Source organism: Rhamphochromis longiceps, linkage group LG12 (genome assembly GCF_057381845.1).
Source record: "Rhamphochromis longiceps isolate RC_006_pf linkage group LG12, R_longiceps_female_GT1.1, whole genome shotgun sequence".
In the NCBI taxonomy this organism is placed as follows: domain Eukaryota; kingdom Metazoa; phylum Chordata; class Actinopteri; order Cichliformes; family Cichlidae; genus Rhamphochromis; species Rhamphochromis longiceps.
The window spans coordinates 26,353,498-26,371,770 of record NC_140568.1 but is presented as its reverse complement, the minus strand read 5'-3'; the positions used below and the strand labels follow the sequence as shown (position 1 = coordinate 26,371,770).

Sequence of the window (18,273 nt, the reverse complement as noted above, 5' to 3'; positions counted from 1 at the left end):
TTACAGGGATTCTTACAAGTCTGTCCAGCTTCACAGTGGAAGGTAACCTGACTGGATGCACAATCTCTTAGTATGTTGTGGAAGCTGCTTGGCTAATAGTACACACAACAGAGTCCAGGTATCCACCAGTTTCTACCGTCGGCTTTTACTGAAAGCTCAGATGATTCATAAGAACACTTCCTACTAAAATCTTTCCTTTCCTGCCACCTGCTAGGAGGTGCAGAAGCTAGCGTTCATGAACTATAACAGGTTCATTGGCTTTAAAAAAAATTAACAATGAACGTAAACACTTTGTTTATTTTGAGTCATCTCGTCAACGCAGTTACAAAAAAACATAACTAAAAGGGATGTTTTATATAAGATAACCTTTATTAGTCCCACACATATTTATTTATATAAACATATCATACCCGATATTTTATCCTTTGTATACACTATAGATCCTTGATAGACGTGTTTGTCACCTGTGTGTTTGCGTGCTGTTTTTGTCGCTGCTGTAGCAGCAGGAGGTGCTACTTGAACCTTTAAACGAGGAGAGACTTTTATTTTGAAGGCGAAACTTAAGTTGCCGCCGTGAACGTGAACGCAGCTGGGAAAACGTTTGGTAAGATGACTGCTAGCAGCTATATCTTTGATATTTAGGAAGCTTTTAAGTTTCATTTGAAACTAATTCAGCGTTGTCTGTGTAAGCTTGCCCGTGAATAAAGCGCTCACAACTTTGTTGAACGTCATTGCTAACTGCTGTGTTGTTGTCGGGTTGGAGTGTGAAGAGTACGCGTTATGATAAAGGGTTTCAAGAAGAGGATAGCAAGTATATGCCTCTGTTTAATATTTAAATATATTTAAATAATATAAAGGAAACCCTGGAATACAAGCGGTAAGATAATATCTGCACAAAGGCAACGACGCAACCAGATGAACTTTGACCCATTTCTTTGGTTGTCAGTCTTCTCCATGGTCTGCAAGCCAGCTAGATAAATTTACATAAAGAAATAAGTATCAGCAATGGAGAAACAAAGAAGCTAATCCTATCTGGAATCAGTAAATCAGTAAAAATGCGCCTGTTTTCTGAGTAATAAGTAAAAACCAAATATACAGAAATTGCTTTCAGCTGAATGCTGTTCTGCCTCTGGGTGGACCAGGGGTGGTGCTAAAGGGCACTGGGGTGGCATTGCCCAGAGGGTGCCGTTGTCCTCTTTAATACTTCAATACAACTTGTCCTTGCCATTAGTTTATTGCTTCAAAGTAACTATTTGAGCTTAAATATTATTACATCCCGTGAATGCTACTGGTTTACATATTAATGGAAAATAATGATTTAATTTGAAAGATGGACTTCCCCTCTTGTACTTCACATTGGTTTGGTCCACTACTGTCGCTTACTTTGCAAACTCTAAACAAAGGATGTGTGAGACCCCCTTATTTATATCTAAAAATGACACCCATTAACAGTTTTATCCAGATTCATTTTTATTAACTTGTTACCTTACTTCTTGTGCTTCAATGTGGCTTGTATTTTGTTATTACTGTATTTGCAGATAGATGTCTATGGAGAAGGAGGTCTGTGCAAATTAAAATTATTATAACTCACTTTTTTTTTTTTTTTTTTTTTTTTTTTTTTTTTACCTGATCCCAACTAGTTCTTGGACGCCACTCACCAGCCCCGTGCCACCCCATTTAAAAAAACTGAAACATTCCTGCCTTTATCTAAATGTCACCTGTCCCTGCTCTAATGGCATTGTGTTGACTCCCTAGTCAGACCTCAGACTGAAGGTATTGGGCCATGTCAGTGTCCTCAGCCCTCCTGAGCCGACGTGTAGCCGGAGGCTCCTGCAGGTTGTGGTGTGTCATTCCTTCACCTCGACCACTGATCCACGTCAGATCAGCTTCTGTAGCTGAGCCAGGCAGAAGAAGATCCAATGAAGAACAGCTGTGGGAGGCAGCAGGCTACCTGCCGTTCACCCGAGCCAGGATAGGGCCTTTCTTTCAGGAAAACCCAGTGCTGAAGAACCCATTTGTAGAAGATGCCTTGCTCAGAGGATATCTGAAGAGACACATACCCCAGGAGGTGAGCAGGGGTTACATGTTTTTCCCAAGAAAGGGTGTCATACTACCAGTTTTAGAGCAAGAACAACAGGCCCATTAAATAACAATGTCCATATTAGGTGTATATTACTATATTATAATGTGTTTTTTGTTGTTGTTGTTTTTTAATGTGCTCATAACTTGTTTTCTTTTTGAAAGAAGTGTTGGGTATATGCACAGTGTTACATATGTAGTGCATATTTTTCCTTAAGTTTTGTTGCACCAGCACAAATTCATTTTACACTCAACAAAAATATAAACGCAACACCTTTGTTACTGCTCCCATTCCCCATGGGATGGACGTAGAGACCTAAAATTCATTCCAGATACACAATATAACCATCCCTCCCAAACAGTGGTCACAAATCAGTCCAAATGTGTGGTAGTGGGCACATCTGCTATATTGAGATAATCCATCCCACCTCACAGGTGTGCCACATCAGGATGCTGATCTGACATCATGAGTAGTGCACAGGTGTACCTCAGACTGCCCACAACAAAAGGCCACCCTGGAATGTGCAGTTTTTTGCGCTATTGGGGGTCTGGGGACCCAGAACCGGTCAGTATCTGGTGTGACCACCATTTGCCTCATGCAGTGCAACACATCGTCGCATGGAGTCTATCAGATTGTCAATTGTGGCCTGTGGAATGTTGGTCCACTCCACTTCAATGGCTGTGCGAGGTTGTTGGATATTCATGGGAACTGGTACACGCTGTCGTATACGCCGGTCAAGCACATCCCGAACATGCTCAATGGGTGACATGTCCGGTGAGTATGCTGGCCATGCAAGAACTGGGACATTCTCAGCTGCCATCTGCCCTGAACAATGTGAACCATGATTCATCCGTGAAGCGCACACCTCTCCAACGTGCCAGACGCCATCGAATGTGAGCATTTGCCCACACAAGTCTGTTACGGCGACGAGCTGGAGTCAGGTCAAGACCCCGATGAGGACGACGGGCATGCAGTTGAGCGTCCCTGAGACGGTTTCTGACAGTTTGTGCAGAAATTGTTTGGTTGTGCAAACCAATTGTTCCAGCAGCTGTCTGGGTGGCTGGTCTCAGACGATCTTGGAGGTGAACCTGCTGGATGTGGAGGTCCTGGGCTGGTGTGGTTACACGAGGTCTGCGGTTGTGAGGCCGGTTGGATGTGCTGCCATATTCTCTGAAACGCCTGTGGAGACGGCTTATGGTTGAGAAATGAACATTCAATGCACGGGCGACAGATCTGGTTGACATTCCTGCTGTCAGCATGCCAATTGCACGCTCCCTCATTGCTTGTGGCATCTGTGGCATTTTGCTGTGAGACAAAACTGCACATTCCAGGGTGGCCTTTTGTTGTGGGCAGTCTGAGGTACACCTGTGCACTACTCATGATGTCAGATCAGTATCCTGATGTGGCACACCTGTGAGGTGGGATGGATTATCTCAATATAGCAGATGTGCCCACTACCACACATTTGGACTGATTTGTGACCCCTGTTTGGGAGGGATGGTTATATTGTGTATCTGGAATGAATTTTAGGTCTCTACGTCCATCCCATGGGGTATGGGAGCAGTAACAAAGGTGTTGCGTTTATATTTTTGTTGAGTGTATAAAAAGCAATAAGAGTTTGACTTTGGTCTTTGTTACTATTAAAAAGCCAGGGAGGAGCTGTCCTATCAGGTAAACAGGCTGAGATCTGTTTCATAAGGTCTGCGATATATTGTGTGTAATAATAAGCACCTTTAAAGACCCTCAAGGTCACCATACATTAGTACAAAATTTATATATACATGTATGTATATGTGTGTGTGTGTGTGTGTGTATTTGTGTGAATAGTATGTGTATAAATTTGTCTACAGGTGATTCTCTCAGACTTGTGTGCATTTGGAGAACACGTGGCAAAGGAGGTGGATGGCTGGGGTAGAGAGTGTGAGGTCAATCCTCCACGGTTGGTGCACTTTGATCCCTGGGGTCGCCGAGTGGATCACATTGTGACCTCCCATGCTTGGAAACGCATGAAAGACCTGTCAGCGCAGGAAGGACTCGTTGCCATTGGCTATGAGAGGTCATTTGGCGAGTGGAGGTTAGAAGACCGTTGCACTTCCTTTTTTCGGTTTAGCTCATGTGTCTTATTTCACTTCAGTAACGTGTTTTTGTCATCTTCCAAAAAGTGTATGTATGTGTTTCCTAGTCGTGTGTACCAGATGAGCAAGCTGTATCTTTTCTCTCCCTCATCTGGCCTCTACACCTGTCCTCTTGCTATGACCGACGGAGCTGCAAAAGTTATCCAGGTGTGTTTAAAGAAGTGAATAACATGACTAATACAGTGTCCTGTAAGCCAAACTGATTAGAACAACAGAACTAGTAATGGGATTTACCTCCAATCATTTAAAACTGAATTAAGTGAAGAATATTGTAGCCAATGTAGTTTAAAACATTGGCATTTTAAGAATATAAATTCATCGTCCTCCCATCCGTCAAACGCTACAGACAATTTCATGCTGAGACTAAAGGCTCAGAGACAGTTTCATCTCAAAAGTTATACAAGAATTTAATCAGTCCATCAAGTCACCCCAGTAAAATTGTTTTAACTGGCTGAGGAACCACATAATCATAGCCATATCTGGAACAGTTTGCACTATATGCATTTTGCACCCTATTTCCTTTTATATTGTATATTTGTATTATCTTTTATTGTGTTATTTATCTCTTTTATAGAGAGATTATATTTTTGCTGTTTATTTTCCTGTTTGTGTTAAGGAGAATTTGCCTTCCAATCAGTTTGCACAGTGTATGTTGATAATATTAATAAAAAAAAAAGTAAAATGTGCCAGCTTTTGTTTAAAACAGCAGCATGTACTTGAGGGAACTGTATATTAGATTGATGAGCAACTGAATAAAACTCTATATTTTGCTGTTATGGCTGTATAGTAGTGAATGTACACATATTTTTGACTTGCTTACCCCAGTTCTGTTTTTCCTTGTAAGCACAGTGAATGATTGTTTGGATTTGTGTATGAGAAGTCCTTAGGTGTTTCGTGGCCAGTAGAAGACGCCTACAGTCGTTTGACCACCCGCCATCCAGAACGCTTCTGGACATCCGGACAGTGGATGACAGAGAGACAGGGAGGCTCTGATGTGGGTAAGTAGTGACACTGTTTTCTGCATTTATCAGTCCCAGATTCAATCTATAAATTAAGAGCTGCAGTACAACAGTGTTGTAATTCTGCTTTTCAAGGGATCAGATATCTGTGGAGGAGATTCTTTGTTTGCATACTTTTTTCCCGCTTTGTCATGCAGAACAAGAGTAACTGTTGTAATGCTTCATGAGTTGTTTTCATTGTCCTCAGCCAGCGGCACTGAGACGGTGGCTGTTCCACAAACAGATGGTTCCTACAAGCTCCACGGCTTCAAGTGGTTCACGTCTGCTACGGACGCAGACATGACTCTTACACTGGCCAGAGTGCAGGACAAAACCGGAGCAACCATACCAGTACTGCTGACATCGGTCACAAAGCATTGTCAATGAATTGTAGAGTGATATAATTGACTGCTGTTCTCTGTCCCACAGGGTAGCAAAGGTTTGTCTCTCTTCTATGCGGAGGTGAGTCGAGATGAGGATGGCCGATTGAGGGGTATTGAGGTTCAGCGACTGAAGGACAAGCTGGGGACACGCCAAATGCCGACTGCTGAGCTACTGCTGGACGGCCTGCCAGCGCGCAGGGTCAGTTACACATGCTGGGTCATTGGATATAACAATTTATTGACAAACTATAGGCTTTGTCTCCTATCTGTGCAGATATGAGCAATTGCTTAAACACACACACACAAAAACAAGTTATGTGCAGCAATGATAAACGGAACCATTCCTGCATTTGTGTGCTAGGTGGAAAAATTCACAGTGATTTTATTTGCCACTCCTCAGTAACAAAAAAGTACACACTGTGCTTTGTAAAAACACAAATCAACTTTTGTAGCACTTAACCCACTGAATCCTCAGAAACTTTTTGAGATGTGCAACTCATGAGAGTGCCAGCTGCTTGCAGCTCCAGCGGCAGCACTCGGGCAGGTAGCATTCAGTCAGCATGAGATGATGAGCTGTGAATGGCTGCAGCTAAATTAATATGAGAGAATCATTTAAAGCAAAACAAGCCCAGAAAAAACAGCAAACCAAAACAAGAAGTAGAGATCTGCATTCGTTGTTGGTAAGAACAGATTAATTTTTTCCTTTTACTACTTTGCCTCTAAAGTAGCATTGACTTGTCTCTGGCTCTTCTCCAGACACCAGGATGTTGTAAATTCGTTGATTCATGTAAGCCTCTTTGGATCAGGCTTGCTCCTGTGCAACCTGTGGATACCAATTGACATTGGGTTGTGGGGATTTTTGAGGTGGTGTCAATCCCTCGGATTCTTTGTTGTGCTTCTCGTGTAGGTTTCTGACTAGCGTTTGCAGTGTGGTGGGGGGCATTAAGGAACAAGCATGGTTGCGTGCCTGTCCTGCACAGAGCTTTGTGTTCAGTCACTTACATGTTGCATTTGTTTACTGTCAGCAGGAGGCATATTGTGACCAATATGTGGAACAGCTGGTCTGTTCTTGCTGTTGTTGGGCCTTCAGCTAGCTGCGGGGAAGACCAAAGTTACAACATAAAGAAAGCTGAAGTGAAACTGAGTGTTAAAAATAAGGAAAAGTGTCCACTGCAAACAATGACTGCGGTTCTCCTGCTGTTTTCTTTTGGTTGACTTTTCAATAATGTTTGCTCCCTTTCCTGTTCAGGCCCACTTTTTAAAAGCTCAGAATTGGACTCACTCATAGCGCTATATGTGTCAAGCTCATAATCTTGGCCTTTTTGGACTGTAACACAAGCACAGCTGTGTAGGGTGCATACACAGAACACTTAAGCATGGGGGACACGAGTGTGGTACCACAAATCCTGCATTACCCTGCTGGGGGAGAATTTTTACAGAAATTTGTCACAGTGTGATTACACTTTTGCTATATAACACATGGTTATATGGCAAAAGTGTAATTAATCACTGTGAGGGAAATCATCCAACATTTTTGTTTAAAGGTATGGACATTTTCAGGCAGTTTATGGTCCACTCCACCAACCTTCACTGTTAGAGAAACAAGACAAGCCATGTTCCTTGTAATTTTTTTTTCTATAATGTGTCCAAATCTTTGAAAACTTGTTTTCCTCAACAGCTCTCAGAGGAGGGGAGAGGTGTGTCCTCCATAGCTAATATGCTGACCATAACCAGGATCCACAACAGCGTCTCTGCAGCAGCCGCTATGAGAAGGCAGGACACCGCTCCTACTACCACACTTGAATCTGTGCTGATTTCTTAAAGCACAGCATGAGTAAGCTGGTTAAACATTTGTGTAACTGTGTGTCTTCACAGGGTGCTCCAGTTAGCTCGTGACTATGCCACTCGGCGCACTGCCTTTGGAAAGCTTCTTAAAGACCACCCACTGCACATGCAGACTCTTGCTAGAATGGAGGTAAGCTGGCAGGGGGTGAACAAACTCCACACAGTGTTTTCTGTCATGCTTCAGGACACATGCTTCTCACACTACAGGTAGAGTCTCGAGGGGCCTTTCTTCTGGTGATGGATGTGTGTCGTCTGTTGGGCCGAGAAGAAAGTGGAGTGGCAACCGAGCACGATGCTCACCTTCTCCGGCTGCTCACTCCGGTCGTCAAACTGTACACTGGGAAGCAGGTGAACAGTTTGTGTGAATGCTAGCGTTAGCTGTTATTTGCCTGTTTTGATTGTCTGATTGTTTCAGTGTTGTGTTTGTCTCAGGCTGTGGCTGTGGTGTCGGAGGGTTTGGAAAGCTTTGGTGGCCAGGGATACATCGAGGATACTGGCTTGCCTGGAATACTCCGTGATGCACAGGTGAGTTTGATACTAGAGGTGTGATAGCTTGAGATTTACAAAAAAGAGTGAAAGACTAACTTATCTCTTCCTCTTCCAGGTTTTGAGCATATGGGAAGGTACCACAAATGTTTTGTCTCTGGATGTGCTGCGGTGTGTGGCTCGTAGCTCAGGGATGGTTCTTCATGCCTACTTCAGCCATACCAAGGTCAAAGCAAGTTTAATGAAAAAATCTTCTTTGTGACTGAGCAGAACAAAAATGTGAAGTGCGCTTGTTTTCTTTGTGTTATAGTCTCTGCTGGCTGGCGCCTCCAGCGTTTCCTCATTGGCCCCAGCTGTGACAGCAGTGGGCGGAGCTCTTTGCGAGCTGGAAGAGTTTGTTCAGGTAGCAGCAACCAGAGCACCCAGCTACCTGGAGCTAGCAGCAAGAGACCTGGCATACAGCCTGGCTCGCATCTACACAGGTGTATAACACACACACACACACACACACACACACACACACACACACACACACACCAGAGCTGCAGCTATGAGTTAATTTACAGGTTAGCTGATCAACATAAAAATAATTATAAATAATTTTAAGCGTAAGTCAAATATTCACTAAAATGTTTTCTGCTTTTTTTTTCAGCTTTTTGAGTTTGTAATTAAGTTATTAACTAAATCAGCATTTTGAAAACATAAGCTTAAGCTGACATCTTTCAGTCTAACAAACATTCAAACAACATTCAAACATTCAAACAATAAACACATTTACCTCTATGCACCTTGTTATCATTCCCAACTCTGTTATCAGGAGCCCTTCTTATTGATCACGCATGTTGGAAAGGAGCTTCTCCATCTGACACCTATGCAGCTCTCAGGTAAAAAAAAAAAAAAATGTAAATTTGCAGTTGTCTAAAATATTTTTTAAAAATGCACTATAATTTTGTTACTATTTATCATTGTTTTTTTGTCACTTTTTTTTATTTATTTTCCAGGTGGTGCGAACAGGACTTGTGTCCCGTGGCAAGGAACCAGAGAAGAGGTCACTATGATTCCAACACTTCACTTGATGCTGCTTTAGTCTTTGACCAGTCGATACAGGGCTGAAGAATCACTGAGTCACTGCTGAGCCCTGCGGTCTGTCTTAGTGACAAACAGATTTATTGTCTGCTATATTATTGTTTGTGTTTTTGTGGATGACTGAAATCATGTTTCATTAAAAATGAAATTCGGTCTTGAATAGGCATGTAAATAAAATGGAGAATGGGTTGTGTCTTCAGTATCAGAGTAAATACTGGACAGTAAATTGAACTGTGAATTCCCACAGTTAAATGTAGTTTTTTAAATAAAGGCAAATGATCAGCAGCCCAGAGATTAACTTCACATCATAAGCAAAACAGGCCCTGACTGACCAGGTTCATACACACTGCCTTACTGTACTGCTGGAAAACCTGCACATACATATTGATGTATAAACTTTAAAACAGTAAAAACTTGGCAGTTTTAACGCAATTTTCTGATATTCATTAAACTGTAGTGACTTGAACTGTGAGTTTACTGAGTCACTGTGCTTTTTATTTTCAAAAATGAACATTGCTCCATGTGATACACAGCAAAAACATAAAATAAACACCCAAACAATATCCAACACCCCTTTTTAAAATATGTTGATATATATCGAGGTGGGAGTGGGTGCGAAATGTTTTTTTTTCTAATGGCGATAAATACTTTTTACTCTGAAAACATATTGTTGCACTTGTTTTCTGTACAATTTTTTTTTGCAAATTTAGATGTTCAATATGATTTTTGCAAACAGGAAGTTATATCAGACATTCGAACACTGCAAGGCAACCTGAAACAAGACGGGGCAGAAAACCGATCGGTTTTTTGTGTGATTTCCTGCCTCTTTGGAGCTAAAAGAGGCCATCCATGAGATACGTCATGAAATACACGAGATGTTTAGCACATCAGGACTTTGTAGGGTAGCTCATATGAGTCAAAAAATATAGACCATAAACAAATGTCTATTATAGAGGCAATAAATGAATAGGCTGGTTCTCTGGAGTATAGACCTCTAATAAACTAAGCTTTTAAATACACATATTAACGTATTTTAACAGCCTCGTATTTGCCGTTTACCTTTTGCTGTCTGCATTCCAGCACTCGTTCCTTTGCTTCTTCTGGGTTTACGAGGAGTCCGTGAACGTGGCACATGTCTGATTGGGAAAGCAGTGGGAGGAGTTTTAGAGTAAGGTGTACAAAATGTTCAACGGGATTGAATCTGAGCTTAGACTGTGTGAACGCTTGAAAACAAGTTATTTAAGACCAGTAACAAATACGACAACCGGGACATGTTTTTGAGATCTTCGACTTAATCTTTAGGCTAACCGCCCGGGAATTAAAAGAGTAAACCAGCCCACGGATGTCCTGTTAGCTTCCCAGCAGAATGGAACTGGCTCCGGGATAAAGTGAATCATGTTTTGCGGTATTTTCTTGCCACTTTTCGTGGTGCTGCCGTGTGGCTGGCAGCTCACCTCGGGCTCAGAGCTTTTACGAAACGAGTCTGGTGTCCGGGTTGGAATGGCTGGACGTTGGTCCTCACCGGTGATGGCTGAAAACAACAACAATGATGAGGTCAGTGAAATGTTTTTCTTTGCTTTTGCTTGGAAATGAGCGTGTTATCTGTGAGTGCTGTATTTTATTATCAGGTGTTCGTCAGCTGCTTGTTTTCTGGTTCAGGGCAGCAAAGTTTTTTTTTTTTTTTTGGTTAGTTTTTTTTTTCACCTGTCACATGATTAGCGAAAGCTAAGGGCGTAAGTCAAGTTTGATCGCCTTGGTTCACATCCGTCAGTAAACTATAGACCCTCAGTGCAAAGCTGAAAAGAGCACTGAATGTGTGTGGTATACAGAAGGACCTCTGCATGGGTGGGTGGTGTGCTTTTTCTTGTTTTGCAGTGGATGAAAAACATACACAAAATTTGATCTGACATCTCATTCTGATTAGGGAATGTAGGTGTCTGATTTAAATCAAGTAAATCGAGCCTTCATGCCAAGCATAATACACACTGCAGTTTACCACTCCTCATCAAGACAGGTTTAGCTCAGGTAAAGCATCCCATACTCAGGACTCCCATCGGTCCACAGTTTTTGTGAAAATACGAAATACCCAGGGCCATCAGCTGTCACAAGCGGAAATGGTTAAGTCGGGATCTGAATTGAGTGAGCCTCATCCTCTAGTTTCTTTTTAAAAACTATATTATTTCACTCAATTCTTGACCCCCTTCGTCATTTTATTTGTTACAGTTTAGCAGTTTCACTCGTCACATGCAGTTACGCTGAAAAGGTATGCCATATATGTTGCCTTAAGGAAACTTGTATGGCAAGTCTTGTTTTTTACGTTTTCCAGTAAAGGTGAATTCAGGTGTCTGTTTATTGCTAAGGTTGTAGTGGTTGGCGTTGTACTAGACTGAATTTTAACGAAATGTGCAAATAATCATCTGGACAATATCAGTTTATCACAATCTATTTCTGTAAAGGTGATGAGTAGACTTGGATTGCATCAAAGTTACACCTCCGTTAGAGGTGGGTGTGTGTGTGTGTGTGTGTGTGTGTGTGTGTGTGTGTGTGAGAGAGATAAGACAAATTTGTTAATGTGGTCTCTTGGTATGCAGGCCCACTGTAAGCAGTGATCCAAAATTAAAGAGCTTTCTGGTGATTTGTTATTTATCACCTTATATCATGATTGCATGCATCTCAGTGCTGTTAGATGATGATGATGTTGTTGTTGTATCAAAATGTAGCGCCCATGTTCCACCTGTGGCTCAGGGGATTGGGAAGCTCATCTGTAACCGGAAGGTTGCCGGTTCGATCCCCCTGCTCTCTCTGTCCTGGTCATTGTGTCCTTGGGCAAGACACTTGACCCTACCGCCTACTGGTGTTGGCCAGAGGGGCCGATGGCGTGATATGGCAGCCTTGCTTCTGTCAGTCTGCCCCAGGGCAGCTGTGGCTACAACTTGTAGCTTGCCTTCACCACAGTGGAATTGTAAAGCGCTTTGGGTGCCTAGAAAAGGCAAATAAATGCAATCATTATTATTATTATTATTATTATTATTATTATTATTATTATTATTATTATTATTACTTATATTCAGATGGATTTGTAGTGTGATTTCATTCATATTCAAATATATAAAGCCTAAATATATCTAAAAAGTATATAATGTATAAAGCCGGTTCAGATAGAGGGAGAGGAGGTGGAGGTGGTCAACAAGTACCTCGGGCTGTGGGTGGACAACAAACTGGACTGGTCATGCATCACAGAGCACCTGTATAAAAAAGCCCAAAGCCGACTGTACTTCCTCAGGAGGCTGAGGTCTTTTAACATCTGCAGGAAGCTCCTGAGGATGTTTTACCAGTCAGTGGTTGCTGGAGTACTTTTCTATGCTGTGGTGTGCTGGGGGAGCAGCACAGCAAAGGAGGACTCATCCAGGCTGGAAAAACTGATCAGGAAGGCTAGCTCTGTGGTCGGCATGAAGCTGCACACTCTGGTGACAGTGGCAGAGAAAAGGACACTAAAAAAATTGCTGGACATTATGAACAATGCTGGGCATCCTCTGCACACGGCCACAAACAACCAGAGGAGTCTGTTCAGTGACAGGTTGCTTCTTCCAAAGACAAGAACCAACAGACTTAAAAACTCCTTTGTCCCACACGCCATCAGACTGTTTAACTCTTCTCTGGAGGGGAAAGGGAGGGGAAACAGGAGGACAAAGGAGGGGGGACAACTAAGCTGTAGTGCCTCTTCACTTGTATTCTTATTCGAGGGATTAATAAAGTTTTATCTTATCTTAAACACAAAAATAAATGAATGGTACACTCACCTTCATCAGTCATTACGAAAGAGATGCACATGTTGTTGTTCCACTGTTTAAGCCACAAATGATTGCGTGAAAATGTTGAGCCATTTAGATAACTGTGTGTGTGTGTGTGCAGTGCGACTTGGTGATGAACTACAGCGTTGCAGACCGCTGTGCATTCGTGAAGAAAACACCAGACTGTTCAATGGAAGATGGCTTCATCAATTACCTTGAAGTGGCCTTCTGTCTGCTGCCTCCCAACCTCACACCACTCACCATCTCTTTCTGTGTAAGACTCTGAGTTATTTCTATATTATTTCTATAACAATTAAGCTGGGAGAGACCAGGTGGTATTATCCTTATAACATATTGGTCACCTTTTTACCTTGTGAGCTAAACCGTTTTTTAAATGTGGGTGAGAGGTGTTAGGTGCTTCTGTTTTTGGGCTTGGTTACTGTTTGTGAATCAACATAAAACTCACATGAGGAAGTAAACTTTGCTTCAACAGAACTAGGAAAACAATCAGCTTTTTGCTTTAGCTAAATGTGTTTTCATAATGGTGGATATTTTCCAGTTCCCCTGTTTGCAAGATACCCAAAGTCTTAAATGGGATTAACTGAAGTGTTTGGTTAAAAACAGTGTAAGTGAGAATCTGCAAATGAAACCTAAAAGAGAAATCTGTGGTCAGGGACAATATGACCAATGTAGTCAGTGTCATGTTTGTAAATGTAAAGGCACTCACACCTTTTTTTTTTTTTTTTTCTTTTCTTTTCTTTAAACAATAGTTTTTACCTCACAAACCAACAACTGCTGTCTTTTTTCTGCTTCTCCACAGATTATATGGCTCTTCTTTTTGTTTATTATTCTGGGACTTACTGCCTCTAAGTTGTAAGTGTCGCTGGTGTTATTCAACACACACACACACACACACACACACATCATGGTTTCAGCGAAATGGTCGTGCAAAGAAAAGTCACATGAGTGGAGTTTTCACTACTGTTTCACTTTTGTTGCAAGATTGTGAGATTTCCTCAAAGAAAGAACTGTTGCTTCTGTTTTTTGTTTGTTTATTTATTTATTTATAAACCTACCCACTTCACTTTACACACTACTGCAAAGAAGCTGTTGTGTGTTCAGTGAAAAGTATCTATTGAGACATAGCTTTTTTGTAAATTGAGGTATTAAATTATTTTGTTTTCTCAATAAGATTATTGAATTGTATTTATTTTTCCCCCTCTCTCCAGCTTCTGTCCCAACCTGTCTGCCATCTCCTCCAGTCTGCGCCTCACCCACAATGTGGCCGTATCCTTTCTCTCCATCGCCTGAACACTACCCATGGGCTGCAGTCTGAAGTTTCTGTTTGACCTCTTAGACTGTTAAATATTAGAATATACAGTACTGGGCAAAATTATTGATCTACCTTTTTTTTGTTTCTTTTTCACTTCTTTGGAAGTGTGCAGCTATTTATTGAAATGTATGGAAATACAGACTAGAAGATGAGAAATAACTGAGTTTGTGCAATTCTACACTGCTCTAATAATGTTGACGCCATGAATACTTTTACACACAGTGGAAACCAATTTTGTTTTGTTTTTTTGTTTTTTCTATCAATATCACAAAAAACACTCACTCTACTGAAAAGTATCAGTACAAGAACTGGACTGAAAATGAGTGTAAAAGCAGCAAATGTTCAAAGAAATACTTAGAAATGCCTTCAAAAAGTCTGGAGAGCTATTGCTCAAAACCAGATTACGAGAAAGTCTGGCTCCTTGGAAGCCAAAAAATAAAGAAATAAGGGGAGGCTCAAAACTTTTGCACACTAATGTTTATATTATAGTTTCTGAGAAGAATATTTTCCTTGACTGCTGCCTGTGATCAGGGTGTGACATTTCTGGCTCTTGGTAATGGAGCTCCTGACATCTTCAGTGCCATTGCAGCATTTTCCCACCCGCACACAGCGGGGTTGGCTGTCGGAGCCTTATTTGGTAGGCACAGACTCGCGCACGCTCACACCGATATGTAAATAAATTTAAAAACGCCTTGAGATGTGACAGCCTGTTTGCCTTTCCAGGAGCCGGGATATTTGTTACTACAGTAGTTGCTGGCAGCGTGGCGCTGGTCAAGCCTTTTGCTGTAGCTTCTCGTCCATTTCTGCGCGATGTCATCTTCTACATGGTTGCAGTGTTTTGGACTTTCCTCATATTGTACAGAGGAACTGTGACGCTGGGAGAAACACTGGGTATACAGCGACACACGCACACATGGTCTTGCATTAATTATGCATCCTATTTGACCTCTCGATTTTTCTTTGTTGGTCCGGTTTTAGAAAGCTTCTCATTGAATTTTGAACAAATATTATAATTTTAAATCTTTACATTTGTTCTAATTTGCCATCAGTGAATCCTGACTAGACTCGACAGCTCATTCATTTTCACTTTTGTTATTCTGCTTCTGACTTTTGTCTGAGTGTCAGTCAGTGGGCTGTTAGAAAAATGACTTTTGTTTCTTACGAGAACCACACAAACATCTTAGCGTAATTAAACACGTGATCATTAGTCATCTGTAGTCATAATACTCCTGATCTCAAACATGGCATGGTGGTAAATTTGATTAATTTGTCCTGAATACGACTGTGTGTGAGCCTTTAGTCCTCATTAGTTTTTACCACTAATGACAAGTAAACTTAACACCTTCTTTCTGCTCTTCACAAATTGCAATATCCTGTGAAATGTGATTGATCGTGAGCCAGATCAGCGGCTATGTCGTTGGTCTGGTTTTTACAGCTTAGGTGTGAAACCCACAGGGCCAAAAAGAAGAGGTTAATTAAAACTAGTCTTGACTAGTTTTAATTAGTTGGAAAACATGTCTCTGTGTGTGTGCTTGCTTGTGTGTAATGTTCATCATCCCTACATGTCTTTACTATAATATCTTTCTTTCTTTTTTCTAGGGTACCTTGGCCTCTACGTCCTGTACGTCGTGATTGTTATCATCAGTGCGTTCATTTACAACCGGCAAAAGTATTCTGACAACACGAGTGTCCAGAATGTTACACATGTTCCAGGTTGGATATATAAACACACACTCTTACACACAGACAAATAAAAACCACACAGTTCCAAGTGATGTTGTTTTTTTGTTTTTGTTTTTCTGTGAAGCAGACTTTCATTCGTCTGACTCATCAGATGATGACGTTCCCTGTCTGACAGGCAGGAGTATTCATCAGGAGTATGGTAGGAATGCAGCAGCCTCCATTTAAAAAAACAAAAAACAAACAAAAAATAAACCCAAAAGTAAATTTACTGCAGCACATTCCTGAGTGACAGATCATAATTTACACCTGTGTGTTGCAGAGTCAGAGTATCGACCACTTCTGCCCTACTCTGAGTCTACAAGTCAGATCCTGCTGAGCTCTTTGAATCCAGTCGACAACCGTAGGTGGAGGAGGAAATCATGGAAGTGGAAAGTCCTTAAAGTATTCAAGGTACTGGTTCACAGACTTAAGTGAAATCCAGTCAAAACTTGTCTTTCAATGTAAATTAAAGTAAATTATTCTGTGGTTCTTGGTCTGAACCCATCAGACTCCTCTGGAAGTGCTGCTGCTGCTCTGTATCCCTGTGGTTGACCCTGACAAAGAAGACAGAAACTGGAGACGCCCCCTAAACTGCCTCCACCTGATCACTGCTCCTCTGGTGTGTGTGCTCGTCTTCCAGTCTGGAGCATGTAAGTGCTTAACATTTTACAACAGAAGCAGCTTGAAGTCCTAGTCTTAATCAAAATAAGCATATGATTAAATTATTTTCTTTTTAATTTATCAGATGGAAATTATATGATCCAAGGGCAGTTTCCCCTCTGGCTGCTGTTTCTCCTGCTGGGACTTTTTGTTTCTGCTATTGTCTTCTGCTCAACCAGCAATGACTGTCCTCCAAGATATCACTCAGTAAGTGCGTGTGTGTGTGTGGACTAAGTGTGTGGAGAATAAGTATGATGATGATGATGATGATTACTCCTTTTTGTAATACTGTAGCCAAGTGGGACAGTGGTGCAGTAGTTGGCACATATCAGTTTCAAGCCCCTCTAGCCCCCCCTCTGCACCTGCCTGCTAATTAACACAAATTAAGTACAGCTGAGGCTGATGGATATCCGGTAATTGCTGGTTTTGTTTTAGCAACACTGCCATCAAGCTTCTAAGGTGGCTTAAAATATTTGCGTTTCTCATATTGATTCAAGATTAAAGCTACATCACAGGTCTTTACATTTATGCTATGATGATACTTGTTTGTAAATTTCTTGTCCTTCCCCTCCCCTCCCAGTTCTTTGCTCTTTTGGGGTTTGTGGTGAGTGCAGTGTTGATCAGTGCGGCGGCCTCTGAAGTAGTCAGTCTTCTGCACATGCTCGGGGTTGTGCTGCGTCTGAGCAACACTGTGCTGGGATTGACTCTGTTGGCCTGGGGAAACAGCATTGGAGGTAATGCTTAAAAACTTCATTCAGTATTTTTCTCCAAAAACATACTATATGTAACTTTAGTTGTTTAAAAAAAAATTGTGTCTCTTATTTTCAGACTGCTTTTCTGACATCACCATCGCTCGGCAGGGTTACCCACGGATGGCTATATCTGCCTGCTTTGGAGGCATCATTTTCAGTATCCTTGTTTTTGTGACTCTCTGTAAAACAACACCTATCATGCATGTATAAAAGAGGCTTTTAGTATCCTTGACTCTTACTTCCTTCAGACATGTTGTTTGGAGTGGGTTTAGGATGTCTGGTGCAAATGCTCCAAACACATGCCGACGTGCAGGTAATTTCCTCTAAGATGCAGCGTAATCTAACCCAAGCTACACGAGCCTGTTTCAGACACTATGAAGATAATAAGCCTTTGTTCTTGTTCCTTCTCAGGTTGAACCAGAAGGTTTGCTGACATGGATTCTTGCAGGATCTCTGGGTTTGTCTTTGGTCCTGTCCTTTGTCATCGTTCCACTGTGCCGCTTCCACTTGGGTCGGGCCTATGGCATCTTTCTCCTCATTTTCTATGTCATCTTCCTTATCATTGCACTTCTTACAGAGTTTGGCAAGATTCGTGTTACGTAGACCTGATGCTGCGGCCGGTCTGAAAAATTACAACTACAACTATTTATGCACTATTTTTTTTACAAGAATCAGCTGTAACCTTTGTTCCACTTGACTACTACCCACAGAGTTCCTGTGGTTGGATAATGAAATCAGGCGAGCAAAGTCTGCTCAGGGAGGACTGAAACGACTCACACTGTGCCTTTTGTAATTTGAAACACTGAATTGTCTCCATTAATTATTGATCTAAATGTTAATGACTTGTGCATGCTGCTTTGGGGTAATTAAATGATTTTGGTTTAATTTTTTTGGGGTGTATGTGCTTTCATTTTTTTTCCCTCTAACTTCTCTAAATAGAGTAAATAGGTAATTTTTACAGCCAGCAGTGTTATAATCTAGCAACATCAATGAACATCACAG

The 18,273-nt window shown here is 41.5% G+C and overlaps 2 protein-coding genes across 5 annotated transcripts; both read left to right on the top strand.

The window, feature by feature from the left end:
• The first annotated feature begins 535 nt into the window (after nt 1–535).
• LOC146657381 (acyl-CoA dehydrogenase family member 11) lies at nt 536–9,292 on the top strand. Of its 3 annotated transcripts, none has more exons than XM_085425423.1 (15): nt 536–604; nt 1,756–2,068; nt 3,931–4,154; nt 4,263–4,362; nt 5,096–5,213; nt 5,422–5,564; nt 5,643–5,795; nt 7,275–7,369; nt 7,472–7,571; nt 7,649–7,789; nt 7,874–7,966; nt 8,046–8,153; nt 8,238–8,409; nt 8,745–8,811; nt 8,929–9,292. In XM_085425423.1, the coding sequence occupies exons 2-15, from the start codon at nt 1,784–1,786 to the stop codon at nt 9,038–9,040; spliced, it is 1,911 nt and encodes a 636-aa protein (XP_085281549.1). In that variant the 5' UTR covers nt 536–604; nt 1,756–1,783; the 3' UTR covers nt 9,041–9,292. The 3 variants fall into 3 exon arrangements, with proteins under 3 accessions (XP_085281549.1, XP_085281548.1, XP_085281550.1); XM_085425422.1 differs by having other exon boundaries at nt 540–604; nt 1,641–2,068; XM_085425424.1 differs by having other exon boundaries at nt 552–604; nt 1,760–2,068.
• An 882-nt stretch (nt 9,293–10,174) lies between these two features.
• On the top strand, nt 10,175–18,159 carry slc8b1 (solute carrier family 8 member B1). Of its 2 annotated transcripts, none has more exons than XM_085425418.1 (15): nt 10,175–10,567; nt 12,926–13,078; nt 13,625–13,677; nt 14,034–14,091; nt 14,669–14,774; nt 14,861–15,028; nt 15,737–15,850; nt 15,948–16,019; nt 16,140–16,270; nt 16,368–16,509; nt 16,605–16,726; nt 17,100–17,253; nt 17,348–17,428; nt 17,520–17,584; nt 17,683–18,159. In XM_085425418.1, the coding sequence occupies exons 1-15, from the start codon at nt 10,409–10,411 to the stop codon at nt 17,872–17,874; spliced, it is 1,770 nt and encodes a 589-aa protein (XP_085281544.1). In that variant the 5' UTR covers nt 10,175–10,408; the 3' UTR covers nt 17,875–18,159. The 2 variants fall into 2 exon arrangements, with proteins under 2 accessions (XP_085281544.1, XP_085281543.1); XM_085425417.1 differs by having other exon boundaries at nt 15,945–16,019.
• The last annotated feature ends 114 nt before the right edge of the window (nt 18,160–18,273 follow it).

Coding starts and splice junctions, on each gene's coding strand:
- slc8b1 (XM_085425417.1), top strand. CDS start 10,409: ATGTTTTGCGGTATTTTCTTGCCACTTTTCGTGGTGCTGCCGTGTGGC. Junction 10,568..12,925: donor AAAACAACAACAATGATGAG/GTCAGTGAAATG, acceptor GTGTGTGTGCAG/TGCGACTTGGTGATGAACTA. Junction 16,727..17,099: donor GTCCTCCAAGATATCACTCA/GTAAGTGCGTGT, acceptor CTCCCCTCCCAG/TTCTTTGCTCTTTTGGGGTT.
- LOC146657381 (XM_085425423.1), top strand. CDS start 1,784: ATGTCAGTGTCCTCAGCCCTCCTGAGCCGACGTGTAGCCGGAGGCTCC. Junction 8,154..8,237: donor CCTACTTCAGCCATACCAAG/GTCAAAGCAAGT, acceptor TTTGTGTTATAG/TCTCTGCTGGCTGGCGCCTC. Junction 8,812..8,928: donor GACACCTATGCAGCTCTCAG/GTAAAAAAAAAA, acceptor TTTATTTTCCAG/GTGGTGCGAACAGGACTTGT.